A 26033-nucleotide genomic window follows, 5' to 3' on the forward strand; every position below is an offset into this window, starting at 1 on the left:
TAATATAAAATAGTAATATGGTAAAAATGTGGTGAAATGTGAAAGAGAGAGAGAGAGAGGCTTCACCACACCTCAATCCCCAATCATCACTGTTCTAGAACTATGAAACTGCCCCGGTCACTCGAGTCCCTGTGAGTCCCCAGTTTTGCGGTAAACCCGCAAGTTGGACTCCGGTCAGCCGCGGTGCCGGTGGTTTTATAGCACCTTGCCTGTCGTTGCTATCGGGTTTAATCTTTATTGTGATCCAATAAACCCCTGGATTACGACTCTTTACAGCCGTCTGCCTCGAGTGCGAATACGGGCTTCATTACGATGCTATAATGACTGGAACCGGTTCACACTCATTTAAACACACATCCGCCACACTGAGATCAAAATCATCACAAAACACAACCATTAACTTAAACAAATATCGTTTATTGAGAAACATGGCAAAGGGTTTCCCCACAATAGCAGGAACTCCATAAACAGTTCTCGAATGTCCAAAACGACACACTCCTCGATCTGCTATGTATTATACATTCAAATTAAATTGTGCAAGTAGAGGGGCCCTCAGTCCCCGCAGACTCTGGCCCCCCAGCGCCGAGGGCCCCAGTGGAGGCTCTCCCATCTCTGTAAACGTAAACAATGATGCACGGCATCGGATCAGTTTTGTTTGAGGTGCATGAGTCAGAAATCGCAACATTGACACCGTGATCCACTCGGGCCGAGCGCTGGCAGCACAGGAGCCCGACCGGCGCTCAGAGCTGGGTTCGCAGCGCCGGCCCGCGGGCCACAGGAGAATCGCAGTCACGTCTCAACTGGGACATGAAGTGTTTCAACCATTACAGTCAACTAAATATTATTATTTTTATTATTATTACTCGGTACAGACAGCCTGGACACAAACATCCGTCCTCCTCACCTGCAGAGACCCTCGCTGCCCGCGCTCCTCGAGGCTTCATCGCCACCAGCGCCAGAACAGAGTAAACGTCTTTAATGTGGGGCCGGCTGGTGGACGGGGGTTCTGGCCTGGAGCAACTTGGCAGCTGCGCAGACGTTCCCGGCCCACGGGTCACAAGATGTCGTCCGACCCGACCCATCTGCACTCCCTGTCTCTCGGAGCCACCGCTGGCCCTGGGGCCGAAAGTGCCAAGGCGCCTCGGAAGGAGAATAACTTAAATGACTCTCAGAAAACATAAAATATATATATATATATAATTATATCATGAAAACGACAAAAATAACTGCAATCCTCTGCCTCGGTTGCGCTCGTGTGAGTCCTGCTGCAGCCCAGACGGGCCCTCCCAGGCCCCGGGCCCCTGCAGACCTGTCCGGCACTCGATCACCAACCGCGGCGCGCAGGTCGAGTTTGGCTGCCCCTCTGCCCGCTCCGCCCTGCGCCCGCTCTGTGGCTCGGCACCGCTGGAGTCTCAGAGCGCCCCACTGTAGGCCGCAGCTCTGGTTCAGCACCGACGTGTGCCTCGCTGCCTCTCTCTCACCGGCGGCCCCCCACAGCCGCAGACTCGGGGTCAGGGCTCGGGCAGGTCCGAGGTGTCCACCGTCACCTTGATGAAGATGGTGTCGTCCTTGATGTACGTCCCGTTCTCCAGCACCGTCTGGGCCACGAACAGCGGGCAGCCCGAGGCGATGTTCATGTCGCCCACCGGCCGCCGGAAGCTGCTGCTGTTGGGGTCGGGCTTGAAGGCGTCGCCCAGGTGCTTCCGGGCCGGGCCCTGGTCCATGAGCATCAGCGTCACCTTCTGCCGGAAGGGCCAGGGCAGCAGGGCGTCGTACTCGCCGCGCATCACCACGAAGAACAGCGACAGGTGCGTGCCCTTGCCCATGCCGTCGCCGTTGAGGTAGACCCGGGCGCACATCTTGTAGCCGAAGTAGCCGGTGTAGAAGGGCTGGCTGTACAGCGACAGGGTCTTGGACGCCACGGCCTCCTGCTTGCGCCGCTCGTAGTCGCGGATCTTCCAGATGAGAGTGCCGTTGTAGCTGGCCGTCTCCAGCACCTGGAAGCGCAGGTCCATGTCGGCCAGCCGGATCTCGTGGATGCTGAGCATGTCGTCATGCCGGGACAGCTGCGTCTCTAAAGTGCCTGCAGGGGGGACACGGCTTATATAGTTATGAACGGCAGCATACATTTCTTATACGCACTAATCATGTAACAAGCGAACGCAAGTGACCCGAGTCCTGAGAAAACTGAGGCGAACCACGAGAACGGACCCGACTGTTTCCACACGCAAGTGAGCGGCTGCACACCGAGACATCGTCTCAAAGCAGACAAAGCAAACAGAGTGCGTTTGAAATTTGCAATCGGCTAAAAACTGCAGTTCATTAAACAGGTGTTTTGTCATCTCTCGCACTCGTAGCTACTTACACATCGAATAGCTTTAGCTTTTCTTTGTGTGTAACTGGGGTGTACAGCATAAATAGCGGTCAATCATTTCTTTTGGTACTTTATTATTATTAAAGTGTCCGGCTGCTTTCCTGCATTTCACTGGGTGTAAATCAGTGCCGTGTGGTCTGCTGCTGTGTGGAGATGCATGCAGATGCGACTCTAAACTTGTCTGGAAGCGAGCGCAGATGTTTTAACAGTATCTGGTGTCAGAAATGCAACACAAACAGCAGCACATTACAGTGCACTTACACTTAAAACAACTTCTGATGCCCTACAGCTGTAGTTAAAGGCACTGAATACCAGCCATCTGTAACAATCGGCATTTGTTTTCCCACTGTGCCCCCCACAGCGTGCAGCTGCACGATGCCCCTTGCGCTGCTTCCCGCCCAGACAGGAGGGTGCGACAGTCGGTGTGCGTGTGCGCGCCTGTGTGCGCGCTGGACTTGCCTAGAGTGTGTCCCCCGGCGCCGGCTGTGCCCCGGCCCCCCTCCAGCACCGACACGCGTGTGCGGATGGTCTCCACAGTGCAGCGCAGCGTCTCCAGCTCGTCCCGTGCTGCCCGCAGTGCCCGCAGCTCCATCTCCACCTCCAGCAGTTTCTCCGAGTGGGAGCTGGCCAGCTTCTGAGGGACAGACAGGACAGGAGAGCACAGGGCTCAGCGCACCGTCACCGGACCACAGCGGAGACCCCTCTCCGTCTCCCCGACTCTGTCCCTCCCTCCCTCTCATATTGGATAAGTTCATTTAGTTTGTGTTTATGGTTTAGCCATGTCTTGGTTCTGGTTTATGTTTTTATTTTGATTTGATTGCATTGCCGCTACAATGTTTCAATAAATAAATGATTAAATGAACAAAGTAATGAATAAAGGATTAATGTGAATGAGTGAATGATTAAATTATAAATGTGTGAATGGATGAATGCAGGGATGGATGGATGACTAAGTGCTCCTCACCTGAATGCTGCAGATCTTCTGCTCCATCTGCTTGGTCTTCTCCCGCAGCTCCTCGTACCGGGCCTCCATCTCGGAGATGCGCGAGTTCAGGCCGGGCAGCACCTTGTAGCGCTCGTGCAGGTCGGACTTCACCTCCTCCATCTGAGGGACGGGGGGGGAGACAACGGCACATCGTTAAACACTTCTGCCCTTTTAATTAGCGTCTGTGTGCGTCCATTCGGGCAGAGAACGACTCGGATCCCATTTTATACCAACGATTAAGAGAAAGACGATTAGAGAGACTCCAGTTCATAGTGGAGAGTCAATAGACGCCTGTTTATCTTCTGAATTCTAGATCTGCGCTTTAGCAGTGGCAATGCTTTATAACTACATCCTTTATTACTTGGAATGAAAATGAACAAACTTCAGAAATGCACAAGATGGAGGAGAGCAGTGCGGGAGAAACTTCCCACCAAAGTGACCCCAGTGACTCTGTCCCTAAGAAAGGTTGTGGATAGAGTGGACATGGTTTGGTTTCAAGACAGCTGACACAGAACAGTGAAACGTCGATTACAAATAAACCTGCAAATGACACAGTGTTAAACTAACACTTTAGTCCATGTCAGTTGTGTCCTATTATTTTTCCTTTACACACAGTATAAAATGGCCATGAAAACCACTACTCTGTTGCCATTCTGATCATGAATGAGTCCTTACTCCAGAAGCCAGCAGGAAACAGGACACGGCACTTAACGCACAAACATATTTATCAGATCACATCAATCAGACGGGTGTTTTGAAAATTCCCTCCAGAGAAGTGATTGTGCAAGATAAGAGAAAAGTGTTAAAAACGGACAGAGTGGTTTCTGTTTGGTGGGGCATTTACAAAAACAGGAAGTTTATACTAAAAGCATTATCGTTTTTGCCAAGGGATTTTTTTAACTTAAGACCCTTTCCTCAGTTTGTTTCATTCTGACACGGTTTGGGTGCGTTTTACTCCCCTGAGGGGTCGGGGTCACAGCCGGGTGGGTTTTGTGCAAGACGACGACTCTGGGAGCAGGGCAGAGTTGCTTGTGGTCTGCAAGACACACATCACACAGATCGCCGTCGGGAGTTTTTTTTTCTAGCAGCTCGTTCATGCAAATTACGAGTGCTTGCCGTCAGTTCCCGACACCCAGAGTTCCAGAATCTGTCGTTCCTGGAAATAACTGTTTCTCAGTGTTCCGTCTAGACACTGTTAAGCTCTTTCCTCTCTCAGTCTCCTCTCTCGCAGACCCCGTCCCTCAGCCCCCAGAGGCCCACGCCGAGCTCTTTAGACCCGGACCCTTGGTTACTGTGGGCCCCAGATAACCCCCGAAATCCACAACTGCACTCCCCCCACCCCCTACCCCAGCTCAGACATGGGATGGCAGCGTGAGCAGCTGTCTGTTCAGCTCTGGGATTTCCAGTGATTCAAACAGCAAGACTGCAGAGTAGGAACCAGACCAACGCTGCCCACTCTCTCACACACACACACTCTCACACTGCCCAATCAAACACACACACAGCCCAAACAGCCCACTATCACACACACAAACAGCCCACTGTTTGCCCAATCAAACACACACACACACAGAGCCCAAACAGCCCACTATCACACACACAATCACACACACACAGCCCAGTGATAGTGGGCTGTTTATGTGTGTGTGATAGTGGGCTATCACACACACTGGGCTGTGTGTGTGTTTGATTGGGCAGTGTGTGTGATTGTGTGTGTGTGATAGTGGGCTGTTTGGGCTGTGTGTGTGTGTGTTTGATTGGGCAAACAGCCCACTATCACAAACAGCCCACTATCTCACACACAATCACACACACTGTCCAATCAAACACAGCCCACTCTCACGCGCTCACGTTCGTGCACTCCAACCACAGTACTGCTCTATATTCCTCTGCAGTTTCAGGCACACAATGTCACGTAGTGTATTACACACACACATTGATATATCAGTGACACTGAGCAGCTCGTGAGTCACATACAGAGTCGATTCATACAGTGCCGATCTGCTCTTACTGCCTGTGGCTTCGGCACGGAGGACCGACTGAAAACGACACCAGTCCTGACTCAAACCCCAAGACCCCCGGGAACATGAGTCAGCACCTTCTCTCTCTCTCTCTTTCGGTTTCTTCACCATTGAGACCCTTCTCAAAACCCCAGCGCGGCCCAGACACATGACACGGGGCCCGCAGCGCACAACCGGCGAGAGAGACGCAGAGAGAGGGCCCATGTCATTTAAAGAGCGGTCAGCCAGGGTCACCCTCTCGGTACTTGCCTTCGCCTCCAGTGCAGAATTCCTGGCCACCATGAGCTTCAGGTGGTCGGAGATGCACTTGGCCTCGTGGGCCCTCATCTCCTGGTTCAGGCCCTGTAGGAAAGACAAGGACAATCGTCTCCGTCTGAACAAAGGAGAATCAAATCACAACGACATTTCAGTTTTGTTACACGAGAGCGACTGCCCTGGATTTGTGCCCTGAAATCCAACCAGTTGAAATGAAACCTTGTTTATTCATGTTTTCCTTCTATAATTATGAATAGTGGTTCCCCCCCAGGACGTCCATTCTCCCAGAGATCTGTATCTCCCCCTCCCACCACTCGTGAGCACATGCCTGGAGTTCAAACATCAACACTGAGCCGACGAGACCCCCGGCCGAGCGCGATGAATCACGAATCAGGAATCCGATTTTGAGTCGTTTCAATATTCTGGCAAGTATACATTCCTGGCACTTGACTCACACTTCTCGGTCGCTATACACACACACACACACACATACATACACACAAATGTGATCTCGATTCAGGCAGGGAGTAAGAAATACCCACAGTCAGCCAGTGAGTGCGTGGGGGGAGAGAATAAAGAAAATGTATAAAGATGGTGGTGGTTGAGGATTTTCCCGGAGGTAGAGAGGGAACCAGGGGCCACAGGGTACCCACGGGGTCAGAGGTCAAGACCAAAAGGGAGAGAGTCTGGCAGGGGCATCTTACCTTGAACGTGCATCCATAGCGAGTGAACATGCAGCTGGCCTGGGCGTTGGGGCAGTCAAGCTGGTGGCTGGGGAGCTGGAGGAGCAGAGAGAAGGTCCTGTTATCGTCTTTAATTTGTCCTTCCCTCCCCCAACAATAGTTGAAGAGCATTTTCGTTTAAAACACACAGACTTAGGATAACGGTCATTAAAAGCGTACTCACCTCGCTTCTTAAGATTTTTGAGGGGCAGCTACACTTATTGGGGCAGGCGACAGGGTAAGCGGGACAGACTGTTTCTTTGTGTTTCTGAAAGAGAGGGAGAGAGAGACCGTGAACGCCAGAACCTGCGACAGACAGAACCCCGCCCCCGTCCTCGCTCGGCGGTTTCGATCAAGTCCACAGATCCGCCGTCACTCTCGCCCGGGGTCCGGTGATCAAAAGCAGCTCGGCGAACCCCGGAACCGGCCGCTCTCGGACTCCGGGAAAGGATGGGCCACTTCCCGCTAAACCCCACCGCCGGGGCGCCTCGTTAACGGGCCGATATCTGCGACAGAATCGCACGGATGACTGCGGCGCACCGTCAACGCTTCCTTCATCGCTGGGGGTGGGGTTTTAACAGAAACTAATATAAAAGAGTTCCTGCCCGTGACAATATGACACCGACGAGACCCACTGAAAGGGCCGTCTTGAACTGGCGCCAGGAAATTCAGAGCAGGACTTCCTGTAACTCCCAGTGGATATTCCCCTGGCTTTATTCTTGTTTGTTTTTCTCTCTCTTTCTCTCTCCCAGGAAACGTCTCTCTCCCCCCAGAAGAGAAAGCATCTTGGACTGTATGGGGATTTCTGTTTGCGCACTGACCGCAGTACAAACGAAAAACAAAAACCCACAAACTTAAGCTCATAAAAAAAGATTAAATCCTCATTTCAAAGACTCCATCGCCCCCCCGGTACCTGTATCTCCGTGAGGGACATCTTGCGCTTGCAGAACTCGCAGGTGCTCTCCCTGTACTTGCACTTCCTGCTCAGATGTTCAGATATGTCCTTCCTCATCATCTTGTCCTTGCACTTGTTATGGGGGCAGGGCACCTCAAAGTACGGACACACGTTCAAGTGGTCCTGAGGAAGGGATTGAGAAACGAGAACAAAACATGACACGTGCAACAAGGTCTACTGGTCAGATTGACCTTTTTAAAGGCAACGTGTTTCCGCACAAGTGTCTGCCCCTAAAGCCAGTGCAGATCCCCACTCAGCTTTCCCTCGCAGGGCAACCAGACACTTCCCACCCCGGTAGTAGAGAAGAGAGGGGCACATACCAGAACTTGCTTCAGGCTCATCTGTTCTTTGCAGCCGTTCTTCTCGCTCCGGCAGAACACCTTTAGGTCCATGATCTCTTTGTTGCAGCACACATCCTTGAAGATCTGGGGCAGGAACAAGAAAAACACAAAAAGAAACAGCCAAGGAAATCAGAACTGAACGGTCAAAGATAAGACCATATTCGCATGTTATTTTGCGCGCTAGTAGAACATCCGTCCGGTCACTCGGGCAGCACAGGAAACGGGACTATTTACCTTGTCCTCAAAGAGCGGCTCCCCGTCTGCTGGGCACATGGCGCCGGGCTTGCTGAGAACAACAAGACGCACGCAACCCATTACTGAGCAGAGTGAAAACGTATCAAAACAAACGTCTGCATGCAATGTATTTATGCCTGGCCAGGGACTCCATCTCATATCTGATCGAGGACTTACATTTAATCACATCTGCTGCCTGAAGAACACCAACCAGAACCAGTCCACACATCACACACAACAATCACAAACTCAGGCATCTTAATTAGTATGCATGTGGTAAATGTTATTGTCCAGTTACTGAACCACTCCAGTAACGTGTGGAGAGCTGGACTCCAGGGTGTGTAGCTGGCCTGTCTGACGTTAACCATTTCATCTGCGGATTTCAAAACCAGCCCCGTACTTTCTCCAATTGGCAAACTCGGGGAACCAAACTGTCTTACAGTTGTTCCCAAAAAAATCAATTTATCAATTGTAATGAAGGAGGGAAGGGAAAAAGAGGGGAATTTCAACATGCAGCAGTTCTTTAGAGAAGTGTACAGTATCTCTGTACTTCCTGATCTGAGGACTGATGGATTAAACCTCTACCAACAATGCTGCTATCATCAGGGACGGACCGGTGTAACACGTTATAAACACGCACACAACTCCTCATGGTACACACAGCACACAGGGACAATTACACACACAGCCCCGCAGCGGGCAGCTCGTTACCTGAGCAGGTCGGTGATGCAGGTCTTGCAGAAGCGATGGCCGCATTCCGTCTGCCAGGGGCTGCACAGCACCAGCCGGCAGGCCTCACAGCAGTACTTGGCCTCCGGAGGGGTGACGAAGTGGTCTCGGAAGCCGCCATGGGGGGGCTGGAAGCCGGGCTCAGTCCAAGGCCGCTGGGGCAGCGAGTGGAGCGGCAGGGAGGGGGCGCGGTGTTGCAGGGGGATCTGCATCTCCCGCGTCGCGTCCGTACTCCGCCCCGCTGACATGACCTGCGATGGAGGGAGCGGTTATTATATACCTATTGGGTTTCTGATGCGTTTAAACTGGTCTGAATGTTTTGGTTTACTTCGTAGAAGGAGGGGAACAGCCATTGTGTTTACAGGGTACACACCTATGTACATACACACACCCGTGCATGCCACACATGCGCACGCAAGCAGGCACACACCACACCTGGGCACACGCCTGCAGGAGGTGGGGGGGTACCGAGGGGAAAGTGCAGGCGGTTGTCAGGGGGGCCGTGGCAGTAGGACGGGTTGTGTTGCTCAAGTGCTCAGGACTCGTTCTCCTTTCTGGTTGTGACAGCTGGACGTCCGCACTCCCCACAGCAACACCCAGTGACTCCCATCAGCCCCTCCCTGGGAATCCCCTGGGTGATGCCAACACAACCACGCTGCTAACTTTAGCCCAGTCCCAATGAACATGCGGGCTGGCGGGCCCTGTGGGCCCTGGTACATGACCTGGCACACATGCACTCTCTGAGGGGCAAAGGGCAAGACTTGCCTAAAGCTTCCTAGGGCCCCGAGCACTGTTGCCCTGAAAGCCATTGAGTCTACACGACCATAGTATAACCAACACCCAGTACTGGCGGAGGATTTTCCCAGGATTGTGACCTCAGTTCTGCCGAGGGCTCCTGGCCGGCACTTCCCTGATGCTGCTCAGAAGAGAAGCTGACCATTCCAGTAAGTTACTGAGGACAGCGTTCAGGCAGCGCCAAGACAGGAAACGCGGCCTGTCCCAGTGTGTCACTGACATTTCACTTCTCTGTCCTTCCCGCCGGTGGAATTTGCATATCTCTCTCTGAAGAGCAACAGAGACCGAGAGAACAAATTCTGATAAAAGTCACCTGAATCTCATTCTTACCCTGAGAAACAAAGGCAACAATTTGCATAAATATTAGCAGATTCACAACAGTACAGCTCTGACTGGGTGCGGACTAACCCAAGTCTCGCTGGCTTTTACATCACTATCTCAGCCCTCAGTGCAGTTTTCCCGTGATTTGTCCTTTGCCCCCCTTCTAGCACAGACTTCACTGTACATCTGCACTGGTTGCATTGAACTAGGACGTACGCTTATTGTAATTGTGCATTAAGTCCACTACTGCACTTTCGTAGTGCTTGCATTGCTTATTGTGTGAACTGTAAGGTCACCCTGGCTAAGGGCACCTGCCAAGAAATCAATAAAATATTAATAACAATGGCACAGCTCTGCTAGGCAAGGAGAACCAGGAAACGAGCACTGCAGAGATGGACAGACACAGACTGAGGGAGTTACATTAGCCGCCTGCAGGGCCCTCAGACACGGCAAATCCCATTAGCTGCTCTCCAGACTGGCACCACGGACTGGAAGACAGCAAGCCAGAGCCAGAGCTCACCCCGGTGTCAGATGACATGATCACAGCGATGGCGCACAGAGAGCCTCCCGTCAACTCCCCTGGATAGCAGCTGACGTGACACACTGTGTACTGTACACCGAGATGCCTCCGCACAATAACAGCAGCAGCAGCAGCAAAAATCCCCAAATTCCTCATCCAAAGGGTTCCTATTTCACTCTGAAACAAACTTACAAAAAGATTGCATAACTAGGCTTGTTTTCCCAGACCAGAAAAATAAATGGAAATAAAAACTCACTGAAGTGAACGAAGCAAAACACACTCAGTATTTGCTTGAGAGATTTCGACCAGACCCGGGGGTTCTTTGAAATCAAACCCCCCTCAACATTAGACAGACCCTTGTGGCCCTTCTGTCCCCAGAGCATCGGCAGGCAGAGGCAGACCCCCCCCACCGTGATAAAGATGGTGGGCAGGAAGGTTACAGCTCAGTGCCGGCCAGGCGAGAAAACCACCAACACTGTGAAGAACTCACCCCGAGTCTGAGCTGCAGCGCATCCCCCCCATGTGGTCCCTTACTCCCCCAGCCTCCCGAGAGCCCGGCGCCGGGAGTCCATGGGTCTCCTGAGTCACTCCACATCCGAAGAACACTAGATCCTGGAAAGCTGGGACCCCCTTGTCAGAAAGCACCCGCAATTAAAGCTTTTTATTTTATTTTCTTTCTTCTATTTCTTCACCATTTCTTGGTTCTTCTTTTGATGTTTGTTCCAGAAACAGCCAATAAGAAAACACTAAATAAAATGACCAAAACAACGACAACAAAAAACACCTCTCCGGTTATCCAAACCACAAATAAGTGGGCCACAGCCCCTGAGGGGGTTTAAATCCCAGCCAGGCCCGCGCTGCGTCCCGACTGCACTCCAGACGCGCTCAAACCAGTGCAGCGCCGGCTCGGGTTTCATTCCACTTATATCTCTCTTCTGAGGAAAGTCCCTAATTTCCTGCACAAGCACATGGCTGCAGAAAAAAAAAAAAAAACTTCCACCTCAACAGAGAAGCGTCAGCCTGTCGCTGTGACTCGCGGTGACTGAAAGCGGCTCGGCTGGGGACCGGCCTATGTTATACAACACACCCCGCCCTGCACCGCGTCACGCCTGGCTTTGCATAGGAAATTTAAAGTGATTCAATTGGCGTGAAAACAGACTTTTCCCATAACCGACCTGCCGAGCATGTCAAAGGAAAGCCCAATCTGTCCATCTTTCAGTTTTGATCGCAACCCCCTCCGTAACAAAATACAGAAAGCCCCCAGATAAACAAATAAGCAAACAAACAAACACCACCGCTATTATTCACTAGGCAGTAGGGGACTGTTTGTATTAGGTTCTGTATTACTGGCAGTGTTTTAATCATTTATGTATGCATCTATCTTACACACTGGGTCCACAAATCTCTCCTAAACAGGAAATTGCCAACACAGCCGGAGATTACGACAAGAGTCACAAAGCCATCCCGTGGTCTTGCCAACAGGCTGGTACGCTTGCTAAACTGACAAGCTTGGCTTCCTTCAGCTCTTCAGCATGCAGAACTCAGCGTAGCCTCTCCCCGCGTCGGACACCATCCTCCTGAAGGATTCAGCGGTATTGTCTGCCCAGCAGGGGCCTATGGAACCGGACGCTGGCATGCAAATATCAGGAGAGACTATCTGCAGCACCAAGAGGATTCCCCGCCGATGCCAAGACCCCATCGGCGCCCCTCCACACATGAGCAAGAGAGCGAGGGCGATTGGGTGCCAATGACAGAATATTTAAATATACAGAGCAACAAAACAGCTGCCCAGACACACTGCCGGGGGGCTCAGTACAGCTTGTGCCGCAGCTCAGAAAGCACTTGGACCAGCCACTCCATTTACAGTCCCACCTTTGGACTGTAGGGGATATAAAGAAAGTCATAAGTAAACCGGCCATATAATCGTCAGGAAGGCTGCAATCAGGGCGATCTGTGTGCCGGGGCAGTTTTGGAGGGAAGTGCTCTGTGTGGGGCTGAGAGGTAGTTTCCAGAATAATAATAAATTATGGGATCTCCAAGCTCCAGCGATAACCGTATCGCTTTCAATTTCACTAACAACAAGGTTCCCCATTGAGTGAAACCTCACAGCCCGCTGCCGGGAAAGAGCTCACATCCACACGCACGTCCACCGCGTGTCCCCCATCCCGTAGCTCTGGAGGAACTTTATAGGTAGTACAGACGTGTTCCTGCCCCCACGCCCCCGGTTCACAAGGGAACAGAACATCCCAGTGAGGTGAACTGGGAGCGCACAGGTCAGGGGGTGGTGACCGAGGCTCTGACAAATGAAAGGCTGTGTTCAGTCGTTTGTGTACAGCAGGCCTCTCGCTATCCCCCCACCCCACCGGTCTCTCTCAGACAGGTGCCCCCGCCGGTACTGGCTCAGGGTAAGACCAGTGAGTCGTGGCAGCAGTCGACAGCCCACTCTGACAGCTGGTAGAGCCGCGGCAGCAGGTGACATTATTTGAACAACCCCCACATTGCTCAGATCGGGATTTTGAATTGATTTTTTTCTTCCCCCTTTTCGGTACATCTGCGCCTGTGTGAGTGAATGACTGAGTGTGCCTCTGTGTATGTGTGTGTGTGTGTGTGTGTGTGTGAGAGAGAGATCATGTATGTGCAGGTGTGTGTGTAAATTAATGATCAAACTGCAGTGAGCCGTGAGAACAGAAGAAAAGTGTGACCACATCGGAGGGCAGACCCCTGGCGATCCTAAAGCGCCGATTGAACCTTTTACTCCCAAACTGAAAAGACAAACCCAACACAAATATCCAGCAAAATAAATCTGTACAAAACAAACTACAGGAACACAGCGTGTTGGTTTGTGCCCGTGTTCACCAGAGTGCACGGTTTCTTCTGTACTGCACTGCACTGCACTGCACTGCACTGCAGAGCAGTATATGGGAAAACCACAAAACCAAGAAAATAAAGCCACGAAGAGCAACACCAGAAAGCTCCTGGCAAGCCTCCAGCGTCCCTGGCAGACAGGCAGGGGGAATACCAGACAGAGGAGAGGACTTGGCAGGGACCTGCTCCAATATCCCGCAGGCTGCAGACATTAACCACTTCAGCACGTGCCCAGCAGAGCGAGAGAGGGAGAACAGCAGGCGACAGCACCAGGCCCTTGCAGGAGTCCAAGAGCCGCGCCACCGAGTGTGAAAACATCCTATTTTATTGAAAGTGCCGAATCAGAGTCGAGGTTTCCGACACGCCCGTCTCTTTCCAAATCGCTGCGTTGCCACCACGACTCGTTTTGCAAGCCCTGCCGTTGGCGTGTGGAAACGCACGAAGCTGGCATGCGAGGTCACGGAAGCTCGGTCAACCACAGCTCTCGGTGCCACTGCCAAAGTACCTGGAAATTACCATTTACCTGCGGACCCATCCCCCCCGTTTAACTACTACACCTACCCAGTCACTACAGCGATGATCACAGCGCATCGCTACTCCAGTCCCAGTACAGGACTTTTATTACCAAACTAGGAAAATGATGCCAATCTTCATGGGGGTCAAGGCTCTCACAGGATCCCATCTCCCCACTTCTCATTCAGCAGGGTTTGGTTGTTGGCAGGGACTGCACAAAACCTACAAAAGGTTACGATACTGAAAACCTCCTCTTTCATTACTAGGAAACCGTGTCGATTTGCGCCGAGTGTGAGCGAGAGGTGACACCGGGCCCCAGGAGAGCGACAGCAACGTGCCACGCACGGGCAGGAGCCGAAAGGTCACCGAGCTCGACTGTAGCACACAGCCAGCATTGCGACACTCATTTCACAATATTCTGGGGGAAACAAATACACTTCATCTTATAAAGAAAATTGCCGGTAACTTAAAACCGATGAAAAAAAGTTGCAATTTCAGTTTCTACAGACTATGGAGCGCCTGTGAAAAGTTTATTCAGCCAAGGCCTTTCCCATAAACTGCACTTTTTAAACTTGTATAGTTTTCTCTAGGTCAGTATTCAGCAAACTCATTGGTTAATGGGTAATTGAATAGATGGTTAACTGGATGGATTGTTAATTGAATAAATAAGTATAGTTAAACAAGAAATATTTAAGAAACAAAATCATTGATAAGCACAGATTCGACTGGAGGGTGTGAACACAATTTCAAAGGAATGCGTGTGTGTGTATAGCTCCATTCATCGCAGAAACGCAAGGGTCTGTGGTTTCCAGAACAACACACAACATAAAGGACTTTGGAGATCAAACCTCCCTGCTCACAAAAAAGGCAATTAAACATCTGAAACAAAATAAGTTCCTGCATCATGTGTTGGTTTATTTCAAAACATTCTACCCACTGAACCCAGCTCAAACCCCAGAAACACTCCAGCGACCAGAGAGGCAAAAGCCAATGATGGGACCCCTGAGGGCCAAGAGGGATTTCTCGCTCTCTCGCTCTCTCCTCCACAAGCCCCCCCAGCCCCGGCAACACCAGCAGGTTAGGCCTCCACTGTGCTGCCAACTTTCAAAAGGATCTCCTTATAAGTCTGTGTTTTTTATAGATAGATATACACACACACACGCACACAATGGGCATTTAAATTGTTTTCATAATTTGAATAATATTTAAAATGTTTTTTTCATGTGGTGCCATGTGATTTCAGATGTCACAATCTTTACAATAAGGTCACATGGAGAACTTTATTTTTTTATGTAGACAAAGGTTTTTCCATTTTATTTTTTTAAATACGCCCACATAATCTCCTAGAACTCCTGTCAGAAGTAATCGAATCAGATATTCAAACACTCATGCCCATGACTAACATACATATATAGGCCAATTATTTTTAAATAATTCTCAATACTAATAACTCAAACCTGAATAAAGCAAAGAAACCTGGCCCTGATATACCGGTCTTCTGACAAAGATTGAAAGACCTTTGAATGCACTTTATAGTAGCTACTCCCTGGCCTTGTGTTACAAAACACAATTGTTTCACAAAGTCAATATTGATCAACCCCACCCTGAAAAGAAGGCTGCAGCTGAACTTTTGGGCCCAAGCCAGGGGTGGGCAACTCGTGGTCTCCAGGGGGCTGAAGGCTCCTCCGTTATCATTCCAGCCCTGATTTTAATTACTTAATTAAACTAATGATATGGCCATCACCTAATTACATCACTTGTCACTTCCAGGTACTCATCAGCTGCTAATATAAACTCACACAAAAAAAAAAAATGCAGGAATACAGCGGCCGTTGTGCAATCCCAGGGCAGGTTTTCCTGTTCCGTGCTGTAGTCGCCCTTGTGCAACGCCATGGGAATATCCAGCCGTGAGTCAGCGAGAACAGCCTGCCCGGATCATGCCCCACTTCAAACCCAGGCCCTGAGCTGCCTGTGGGAACGTTTCCTCTATGTATTCAACTTTACGAGACCTCGGGGAAACCGAGCTCACGGGCTGAAGTGGGGCGCCCCCTCGGCCTGGCAACCTCACACCTCCCCAGGATCTGGAAACACCTCAGCCCGGCGTGTGAAACTATGTCAAGCACTACACAAGCAGCTCTGAGATTCTCGCTTGCCGTTCACCTTCTTCTTCTACTTAGTTTTTCTCTCTCCTGCCTTCTCTGAGTAATAGGAGGAGGATGTGGACAGCGAATGAGTCAGGAATGGCGAAGAACGCTCCCGGCCTGCGATTTCACTGTCTTCTCCTTCAGATTAACTCACTTCTAGGATGCCTACACATCACCTGGTGGACCAGAGCAGCAATGACAGTTGCCCCACAACACTGTGCAGCCTAGCCATAGAGGAGGTCTTTCAGTTGTGATCCACACGTCTGACAGAGAAGCAAACCTGCACAGCTAGCAGACATGAGAGACCCCCGCCGGCCTGGACCAGCACATGCACGTTCCTCAGAACCTCACCAGCCACCAGGGTGTCTCCCAGTCCCCCCCAGCCACTGACACCAACGCCCATTCCCTTTCAGCAGCTTTGCTCACAGCTATGTCCTGCTGGGTTCAACCGGAGAGCTGGACTCGCGAGGAGCACACAAGTCAGAATGCCTTTGAAGTTTTTACCGCTGCCGTTTTTGTTTGTTTGCCAGTTTGTGCATTCGTTCAGGGGAGGGAAGGGGGTGGGGGTTGCGTGTCTTGGGAAGGCACAGGTGCACAGACTGAGACATGCAAATCCCAGCAGATTAACTCGATGATAAACTGCTGCTTCTTCTATAACCAACCCGAGCAAAGCCTCTGTGCACCGAGAACCAGGGGAATCCCACGGACTCTGTCTGTAACGGATGTTATTTTATCTGTACAGCCCAGAGCTTGCAAGCCTGCAAACGTTTAAAAAATAAAGTGCATGGGGAGGTTTTTTTTTGTTTTTTTTAGCAAGCACAGCAACTGATCAATATAAAAACTTTATTGAATTATATATGCTTTGTTGTTTTTCTATACAATTATTATTTACATGCTTTAAAAAAAGCACATTAGTGTTGAGGGCTTGTGGATCGTTATAGCACTTTCAGATTAAACTAAAAAGCAAACTAGACCCCATTTCTGAATATTTAACCCTTTAACTCACCCCAGTGCTGGAGAGTTCAGCACTTCCTGTGAAAACATTACACTCCATAAGCGACATGCGAGAAAGGCTGGGTTTAATTATGTTTACAGAAGCACCAAACACACGGCAGCTTCCTAATCGGCATCGAGTCACGCTCTGATGAGCCAAAACCTGAGCAGCAACCGGTCTGAAAACGAAAGGCCCCTGAAACAACACTAAACATGAACAGGGGAAAAGCCCACAAGTCTCATTGCTCACAGATTTTCAGGGCGGGAAGGCTCCACTCATGAACCATACTGTACCCCGAGAGCACCGAATGGTGATGCCGAACACAGCCCGTCGTGACCAACGGAGCGGAAAACTATGCATGCCAAGAGGCGAAATCTAAGAACATGGTTTTTCCACCAACCTGCGCGACCGCCTCTAACACAACCAAGCTGAAGGTGACAGTGCCGTCACTGAGCAGCACAGACTCGGCCATAGCTCACCAAGGCTGAGATCGGCCCCAGACTTGTAGAGAGACTAAGAGTCTTGTGTATCACCACAGCTGCCGCCACACTTTTCGAAACTACACAAACAAAATCATTACCGGTTTCAGACCTGCGAGCCAGATTCTTTAAATCATTATTACTGTTAATTCTGGAAAAAGACCAGTGCACTTTTCCTGAATATTTCGATGGAAAGTGGAGGAACTGTCCAGTTACTGTCAATGCACAAGCATAGTCCAGCTGCCAAGGTTACAACAGCTGGAGCTGCGGGAGCATCAGTTGATCCAGAATGCTGGGAAAACAAGGGATCTAGAACCTGCTTGTGACCTCATCACTGAGGGAAATCAGACTCTCAGGTCTTTTCATCCTTTGCAAAAATAAAAAATAAAAAGACCCAGTTTCACAGACACCACTGAGACACAAAGCAATACAAAGATTAAAAACTCACATTTACTTACGCAGATGTGTTTGAGAGGGAGGGGAGACGAGCCAGGCATTCAAATGTGTTTTTTTCAGTCTCAGGTGAAAGGCAACGCTTTCTATCTCTACAGCCCGATACAGCCCAGTGTGTGCACCTGACACAGCGACAGCAGTCTCTCTGGAACATGCAATGCAATTATCGCCAACCTACCATTATCGTTCAGTTTTTCTAATTTCCAAAGGAAACATTTTCTTGCTCACAAGCGTAAGACAGATATTCATAACGGGAAACGTGTGAATAAGAAAGTGCTCAGTGAGATTACGGTAAGGGACACACCTTTCACACACGTGGGGACCGAGTGATGGAGCTGCAGCACCCGGCGAACGCAGTGATCGCAACCGGATCACAAGATTAATAAAATCGCTTGCATACAATAATGAAGAAGGAAAAAAACAAACAGAAAAACAGGGTGGTGTCTCATCTGTATTTGTCAAACTTAAAAAAAAAAAAAAAAAGATACTCTGGTTCCAAATTACACATGAGGAGCACAACATGTCAATGCCTGTTCTTCCTAGAGAGAGGTGTGGAAATGTCACATAAATCATCCAGAGTGCTTATCTACAGTTAACAGAAGCAAATTCAAATTATTATAATTACAACTGCTACTCTGGAACATTCATAAAATCGGTATGTAATCTTAAAATTGACATTAAAGCGTGGCGAACACGGCCAGCGGGCTGAGGAAGTGCGGGACGCAATGGTTACCAAGAATTCCCCCCTCACATGCCTTCCTTAAAAGACCCGAGAAAATCCCCCGCTCCCAGGGGCCCATTCCGATCCAACACAGACTCAATTCCGGAACTGGAACTGGGAAAACATCAAGGAGTCACAGAGTCGACTGGACTGAGCCAGCTGCAGCTAAAGACACCTGACTCCACATCTGCATTGGGCTCGGCACACGGAGAAGAACCCCCGTTACAACACGCGTGGGCTACCGGAGAGGGGAAAGTGTGTAAAAACAAAACAAATCAGGACTGGCATAAGAAGGAATCACACAGTTCATCAGGACAATGCAAGCGAGTAAATCAGTCAAACAACAACTGTATCCATTAGCGACTTCATCCCCAGAGGTGGCGATTGTCTTCTCACTCTCGCCATGGCCGGGGGCCCCAGCCCACAGGAGCCCGACCTTGCCGCTTGCTAGTGGCCACTTTCCACTCCGACGGAATTATTCGAGGGCAGTATTTGTGCCGGTAATCAATACGCGAAATACAGTAACACATCCTTCCTCTCTTCTGCTAAGCCGAGGGTTGAATAACCATACAAACAACATTTTCCACACACACACACACACACTGGAACTTCTCCTGCTGTGATTCGTACTGCTCTTAAAATGTACACCTGCACACACTGAAAAAGCTCTGTGACTGGACAGGAGAGGGGAGAGCAGGCACCTCACTCTAACATCCATGGGGAGCTGAGGCACAGAGAATTAAACCGCGAAGACAAGTCAACGAAACAGACTGATGGGAAGGTCTTGAAGAAGCCATACTACAAACTAACCCCCATCTCCCCAAGACTGCTCCGTCTTCCTGACCGTGGGGGTGGGTGGTATGGGACAGATACGTTTGTCTTATTATGCCTGTAAGAGTGACCAAGCTGGAGGCACCAGTTTTCCTAGACTGGCCCCCAGCGGCTCCATTGTGTGTGTACCCCGTGCACAAGCACCACAGAGACCTACAGCACCAACAACATAAACATCCTCCCTGCCTCCCGGCTCACAGATAGATCTCACAGTCGAGATCTGACAGTGAGAAAACAGGTAAACACTCATTTCACGACTGACTGCGCTCGCTTGGCCTCGCAGCTTCTTCTGAAAGCAGACTTTTGAAAGCCCCTGACAGCTCTGACATTCAGCCCGACAACCGAAATGACGTGTTCGGCAGGAGTGGATCCCCCTCCGAGGGCCCAGACCGGCCCGCCCCCTCGCCCGGCGGTTCGGGAGTCACACCTACCGATGATGCAATGGACCAAACCGAGGCACCACACAGACCTGAGGCAGCTCGAGGCGGTGTGAATGAAAACTGTATCACTCATTCAGATGCTGACGAGGCAATTAGTGACTCTGTCGCTACTGCGCCGCTACACTGCGACAGATGAAAGGTCGATCAAATTGACACCTAGTAATTTTTCCAGGATTCCTCTGAAACACCCAAACAGTAGGGTAGTTAGCATGTACCAGAACTGGACAACTTCCCATCTGTTTTACTGTTATTTTTTACTACAGGATGCATAGAAGAAAGTGATTTTGGAATCAAACTATTGCCATGCCCAGGTTCCAGAGCAGCATTACTGTTCCAGCTTCCTATTCGCTGACGTTCTGATGCAGCGTCGAAACTGAACTGACACATTGTTCAGCAGACAAAGTTTGAGAATTAAAGTGCCTTACTATACCCAGTCATATTTCTCCTACTGTTAAAATAATTGAGAAGCAGGGCAATGTGGCCCCCGGACCAGGTCTGAGAAGCGCCGCTGCCGACATGGGGCCACCGCAGGTTTCATAGCTCTGGACCTCTGAAGCCGAGGAGAAGGAAGGGACAACGTGGCCTTACTGCCAAGATGAAGAAAAAATGAAAAAACAAAATCGGCACAATCCTCACATACTCTCCTACGTCATGCTGGGCTGAGACTGGTTTGACCTGGGCTTTATTCAGCCTGGTGGGTCACGCACGTCCTGTGGCCACGGGAATCAAGGGACTTTTCCAATGTCCACTTGGCATCACATCATCCCTGGTCCTACCATGCCCGCCCCTTCACCAGACACAGCCCCCTTGGCAGCCGGACTCTCAAACAGCCCATTTCCTGGTTCAGTACCAGTCCATCGAGACTGAAGCCTCACAGCAACACAATCTGCACACTGCTGACGCACTTTAAAGCAATATTCAGTGAATAACAAATCTGACCAGAAACAAAAGAAAAAAATGATGTTATGTCTTCTACTAGATGGGCACAAAACACAGGACGTACAATTGGGTGTTTTGGTTTAAAAACACTTGCTGGAGTACACAAGGTCTGTGTAACTTGGATATGTATAATGAAATCCTCTTTCTGTCCTGGCATGCAAGGTAAATAGAAACCGTGGGGGGAATGTCATGGTATCGCACTACAAAAACACGAGACAGATCAAACAAGGCAGTCAATCAGACCTATCCCATTGCCAGAACCTGCTCCAAAGGGTATTAACTCATTACTAGGGGTCTGTTCTTCGCAGTGTTGACTTGTCGCTCATGCGGGTGTCAACAGCCTGGAGGGTGAGTTTTGCTTTCACTTGGGGAAGGGGAATACCTCCCTGCGCAGGAGGAGTGTACCGACGGCAGCAGTGAAAAACAAAGCACACAAACGTCCTGTACTTTCCCTGCGCCAGCACCACAGAAAGAAATCGTGGAACAGGCCCCAAGGAGTCAACACAGCCGGGACAGAGATAGGAGCTCTTCCCAAGCGCAGTGTGGGGAGAGTGTTAAAGTCACAGTGCGTCATTGTTGCCGATTTTGACCGTTCCAAGATCAGACACGTCCTTTGGGTGTTTAAATCGTGAATCATGTACAGTAGTAGAAATAATCTTCTCCTATTGTAGGTCATCACCATTGGGGGAGCCCACGTCTTGCGTAGCTGGAATGCAATGCGGCGCCGGGGGCACAATAAGTGTCTCTGGCACCTCCGAGCGCGAGAGAGACACCGGCCCATCACGGGGTTTCCACTGAAAGAACAGTCCGCAGGGTTGGACCCCATACACACAGCTCAGAATAAGTCACTGCACAAAATACAAACGCACAATCAACACCCATCCTGCCTGAAACCCTCGCTTACATGAGCTGAAACGCATACATGGATGGCTATGGCAAGCCAGAGGGGACACCTGTTACCGTTTCTGACCCTAGGGCCAAGGTCTCCTGTCCTCTCTTGCACACAACACAGAGAAGAAAGTGCAACCCTGCCTGCCTCCCACAACACACAATTAATAATGTGCTTCCTGTAACAGTGTGAATCCCACTCTCCCTGGACCCGGCCCCGAATCCTCAGGAAGGAAACCAGGGGGACCCACGGACACCACAGAAGGTCACGGACACTCATCCTCAACTGACCCAGGGGCCACAGCAGCTGGAGACCCAAGTGTGATTTCAATCGCATATGAAGAACAACACATCCGTTATGAAAGTGCACGAGGGGCACCTGCTGCTGCCAGAGTACAACTCCTCACATTTGTTGACCCCGAGCAGACAGTGGCACAGGCCCACATGTGGCAGAGGAGGAGGAGTAGTAGTAGTGGTGGTGGTGGTTGTGGTGTTGGGATGGGGCCTAGCGTACCCCTCTGCCTCCCCACTCAGACCACACACACACACAACTACCCCAGACATCTGGCACAGCGCAAACTTCCCAACGACATTTTTTTAACACTCCAGTAAAAACTGTTATACGAGTTCCAGTCTTTTGATCAGGGAGGCGACCCAAGCAGTTTGGTTATTAGCTGGGAAAGTTTCTATAATTTTATGGTGGCGTGTTCTTATTTTGTTACACTCCTGCTGGGTGCAGCTCTTCGTTAATCCTTTGTCTTCTGCCTGCACCGCTTCTGGCTCTTCACCATTAGGATTTCAGAAAACGGTGCCTCTCAGAAGATGCCATTAGGCTGAGTTTAGGCTGTAGCCAGCAAGTCTCGATTTATAGTGCGAGACGGCCAGGAGAGAACTGATGTGAGCTGCGATTTCTTTGTTAAATCTATTTTACAGAATAAAATCAAATAAATGGTGTAATCACTTGATTCCACTTTAATCAGCAATTGCTATAGTTATAGTACATGTTCATATTACCTTTTGGGGCAACAAATCAATGAGAGAAAGTTCCATTTTGGAATAAATGCAGCATTTGAATCAGTGTGATTCACTGGGAAACTACCTTTCATACAGACAGAAATGCAAGCCCTGGAAAAGGGGCTGTGGGTGAATAGAGCCCCGTTGCAAAGCTACAGAAGCATCACGGTCGGGACAAATAAGACATCTTCACTGTGTGAATGAGAGGAACCGGAGTGGAACCAGTTCTAACTGAACCGTCAAGTTGTATCCATTCAGAACTGAATGCCAGGATCTCATATCGAGACGCACGTCGGCTGACAGCATTTTCCATTCAAATTGCGTAACGGGGTTTGAATACAACAGCAGCAGCAGCGAAAGAACAAAATGTCCCAGAGCAGCTGCGCTCTAAGGGACGCACTGGCCCTTTAAGAGAAGTGCCCGGCACACACGCCAGTCCCGCCGACCCCCGGGCGCCGCATCCCCGGCCCCCCAGCCCGACCCCCGGCCGGCATCGCGACCCAGGCGGCACTCACCGGTCTCGGGCGGTCCGCGTCGCCGCTCCAGGGACGCTGCTGTCGGCGCACAACGACGAAGCCCGGGACGCGGCGCACGCCCGCACGTCCACCGGCGCCGCCGCTCGGAAGGCTCTCTCGGGCGGGAGGCAGCAGCAGGCCCGGCTGCACTGAGACTCACCGCGCCGGCTCCGGGTGCAGACGCGCCGCTCCGCCGCACTGACTCACCGCTGCCATCGCCGCGCGCTGACACGCACAGAAACCCCCCGCGCGACGGGCTGCGGGGCCGGGGGGGTGCGCGCGCAGCCGGCACGGAAAGCCCCCTCTCGCGCGCGCCTTCCTCTGGAAATCCCCGCGCGCCGTGCGTCACCAGCGCGACCCCGCCCGCCCCGCACGCAGCGGGCTTTAATAGACAGGCGCTGCAGTGCACCGTGCGGGTGTGCGCTTTATTTCAACGCGCACTCGCCGGCTTGTTTGTCGTTAACACGCCATTAATAAAGTCATTACGGCAGGAGTGTCGGACAGCCTTCAGCCCGGCTGTGCATCCGCTGCGGCTGCGTTACATACATAGAGTTGCGCTGCGAACTTGTACTCGTTTTACAAAATGACGTGCAATGGCGTGTAAGTAAGCCGATCTCATGTTGAAGATGAAAGCTTGTCGGCGTGTTTGCTGCACTTTTCAGCGAGCCAGGCAGCATGCACCGAAATTAAGAATCATGAGAACAATCCAGATCCCATTAGCAGTATTACTACCAGTTAAAGGCTGCAAAAGTTTAAAGCCTGGCTTCTAAAACCCGGACTTGCGTGTTCAATGTGAAGGGACTTACTTTTCCTCCGTCTCAGCGCATCCCTGGCCCGAGTTGGCTGCTCCGTCCAGCTCCGCTGAGGGATGGACTACAGTGCGAGTGGAGGCGGCGCCGTGGGGAACATTATAAGCACCTAAATGACCTCAGCAGGCATCGCTGAGCACAACAGTGGGGGGGCGGGGTGGTGACTCAGCTTTAACACACACACACACACACACCGCAATCAGCTGGAAATACTAAATGCGAAGGTAAACCTTGAGGAAGACGTGAGGCTGGGCAGCTCCCAGCACTTCTGCACAAGAACAGGGTGCACAATCTGCGGGACTGCGGTGGATAGTGTGGTGCATCAGTCTCCATTTTCACAGCTACAGTGAGGGGAAAAAGTATTTGATCCGTTGCTGATTTTGTACGTTTGCCCACTGACAAAGAAATGATCAGTCTCTCATTTTAATGCTCGGTGTATTTCAACAGTGAGAGACAGAATAACAGCAAAAAAGTCCAGAAAAACGCATTTCAAAAAAGTTATTTCCCTCATTAACATGCAAATCAATGTATAAGTATTTGATCCCCTATCAATCAGCAAGATTTCTGGCTCCCAGGTGTCTTTTATACAGGTAACGAGCTGAGACTCTCTTAAAGGGAGTGCTCCTAATCTCAGCTCGTTACCTGTATAAAAGACACCTGTCCACAGAAGCAATCAATCAATCAGATTCCAAACTCTCCACCATGACCAAGACCAAGAAAACCAAGAAAACAATTGGTGACACACTACGCCGTGAAGGACTGAAATCCTGCAGCGCCTGCAAGGCCCCCCTGTTCAAGAAGCACATGTACAGGCCCGTCTGAAGTTTGCCAATGAACATCTGAATGATTCAGAGGAGAACTGGGTGAAAGTGTTGTGGTCAGATGAGACCAAAATCGAGCTCTTTGGTATCAACTCAACTCGCCGTGTTTGGAGGAGGAGGAATGACCCCAAGAACACCATCCCCACCATCAAACATGGAGGTGGAAACATTATGCTTTGGGGGTGTTTTTCTGCTAAGGGGACAGGACAACTGCACCGCATCAAAGGGACGATGGCCGGGTCATGTACCGTCAAATCTTGGGTGAGAACCTCCTTCCCTCAGCCAGGGCATTGAAAATGGGTCGTGGATGGGTATTCCAGCATGACAATGACCCAAAACACACAGCCAAGGCAACAAAGGAGTGGCTCAAGAAGAAGCACATTAAGGTCCTGGAGTGGCCTAGCCGGTCTCCAGACCTTAATCCCATAGAAAATCTGAAGGTTCAAGTTGCCAAACGTCAGCCTCGAAACCTTAATGACTTGGAGAGGATCTGCAAAGAGGAGTGGGACAAAATCCCTCCTGAGATGTGTGCAAACCTGGTGGCCAACTACAAGAAATGTCTGACCTCTGTGATTGCCAACAAGGGTTTTGCCACCAAGTACTAAGTCGAAGGGGTCAAATACTTATTTCACTCATAAACATGCAAATCAATTTATAACTTTTTTGAAATGTGTTTTTCTGGATTTTTTTGTTGTTATTCTGTCTCTCACTGTTAAAATACACCTACCATTAAAATCATAGACTGATCATTTCTTTGTCAGTGGGCAAACGTACAAAATCAGCAGGGGATCAATTACTTTTTTCCCTCACTGTATATATAAATGCACCTTGCGCTGATTGTAGTGAGAAGAAAAAAAGCACATTTGACGTCTGTTATACGGCAGTCTGACAAAAATAAAGCTGTGAATGGAAACTCCAGCATGTTTCTACCCTTTTCTTCCTCCTAGAAAACGGTTTTCAAAAGCATTCGCTGTCTTGTTGAACAGAAATCAGCACTGTACTGCAGGAAAGCCCCAAACTATTTCCTCTGAAAGATTTCACAAGAGCACTGTAGATCTGACGAGGGCCACAAGCGCTGTAGTGAGAAGCTGAGCTGCTTCTCAGGAATGTGAAGAGGTCAAGCCATTTATTGAAAGTGAAACACATACTTGCCTTCTTCTAGCGGTTGTGTAGCCACCCATGTATTTTGTATGTGTGTCATATGTAGCATACACGTGTGTGTGTGTGTGAGCACTAGGGCAACCAGTCTGCCACCATGTGGGGTCCGAACCGAGCAGAACCGGGCAAAACCTCAAGCCAACAGAAACACCAAGACCATGACAAACAGGATGGGAATCATTCCAGCACTCTAGAAG

The 26033-nt window shown here is 50.3% G+C and overlaps 1 protein-coding gene across 4 annotated transcripts; it reads right to left on the reverse strand.

Annotated features, from left to right (window-relative positions):
- Positions 1–396: 396 nt before the first annotated feature.
- On the reverse strand, positions 397–23969 carry traf3 (TNF receptor-associated factor 3). Of its 4 annotated transcripts, XR_010805222.1 has the most exons (12): positions 10743–11236; positions 8599–8867; positions 7888–7939; positions 7633–7737; positions 7271–7435; positions 6542–6625; positions 6340–6414; positions 5630–5722; positions 3339–3479; positions 2834–3008; positions 905–2083; positions 397–612 (listed from the first exon to the last, which is right to left on the reverse strand). XR_010805222.1 is itself a non-coding variant. In XM_066694999.1 (11 exons), exons 2-11 carry the CDS (start codon positions 8862–8864, stop codon positions 1512–1514), a joined length of 1728 nt encoding a protein of 575 aa, XP_066551096.1. In that variant the 5' UTR covers positions 8865–8867; positions 23855–23969; the 3' UTR covers positions 397–1511. The 4 variants fall into 4 exon arrangements, 3 of the variants coding, with proteins under 3 accessions (XP_066551096.1, XP_066551095.1, XP_066551094.1); XM_066694999.1 differs by lacking the exon at positions 10743–11236 and adding an exon at positions 23855–23969 and having other exon boundaries at positions 397–2083; XM_066694998.1 differs by lacking the exon at positions 10743–11236 and adding an exon at positions 23049–23337 and having other exon boundaries at positions 397–2083.
- Positions 23970–26033: the final 2064 nt, after the last annotated feature.

This window comes from Amia ocellicauda, chromosome 21 (assembly GCF_036373705.1).
Source record: "Amia ocellicauda isolate fAmiCal2 chromosome 21, fAmiCal2.hap1, whole genome shotgun sequence".
NCBI classification, from domain to species: domain Eukaryota; kingdom Metazoa; phylum Chordata; class Actinopteri; order Amiiformes; family Amiidae; genus Amia; species Amia ocellicauda.

Excerpts from the sequence above, each read along its gene's own strand:
- traf3 (XM_066694997.1), bottom strand. The coding sequence starts at position 10,847 with ATGTGGAGTGACTCAGGAGACCCATGGACTCCCGGCGCCGGGCTCTCG. Across the intron at positions 3,009-3,338 it reads AGAAGATCTGCAGCATTCAG|AAGCTGGCCAGCTCCCACTC; the intron begins GTGAGGAGCACT and ends TCTGTCCCTCAG. Across the intron at positions 2,084-2,833 it reads CGCCGGGGGACACACTCTAG|GCACTTTAGAGACGCAGCTG; the intron begins GCAAGTCCAGCG and ends TCCCCCCTGCAG.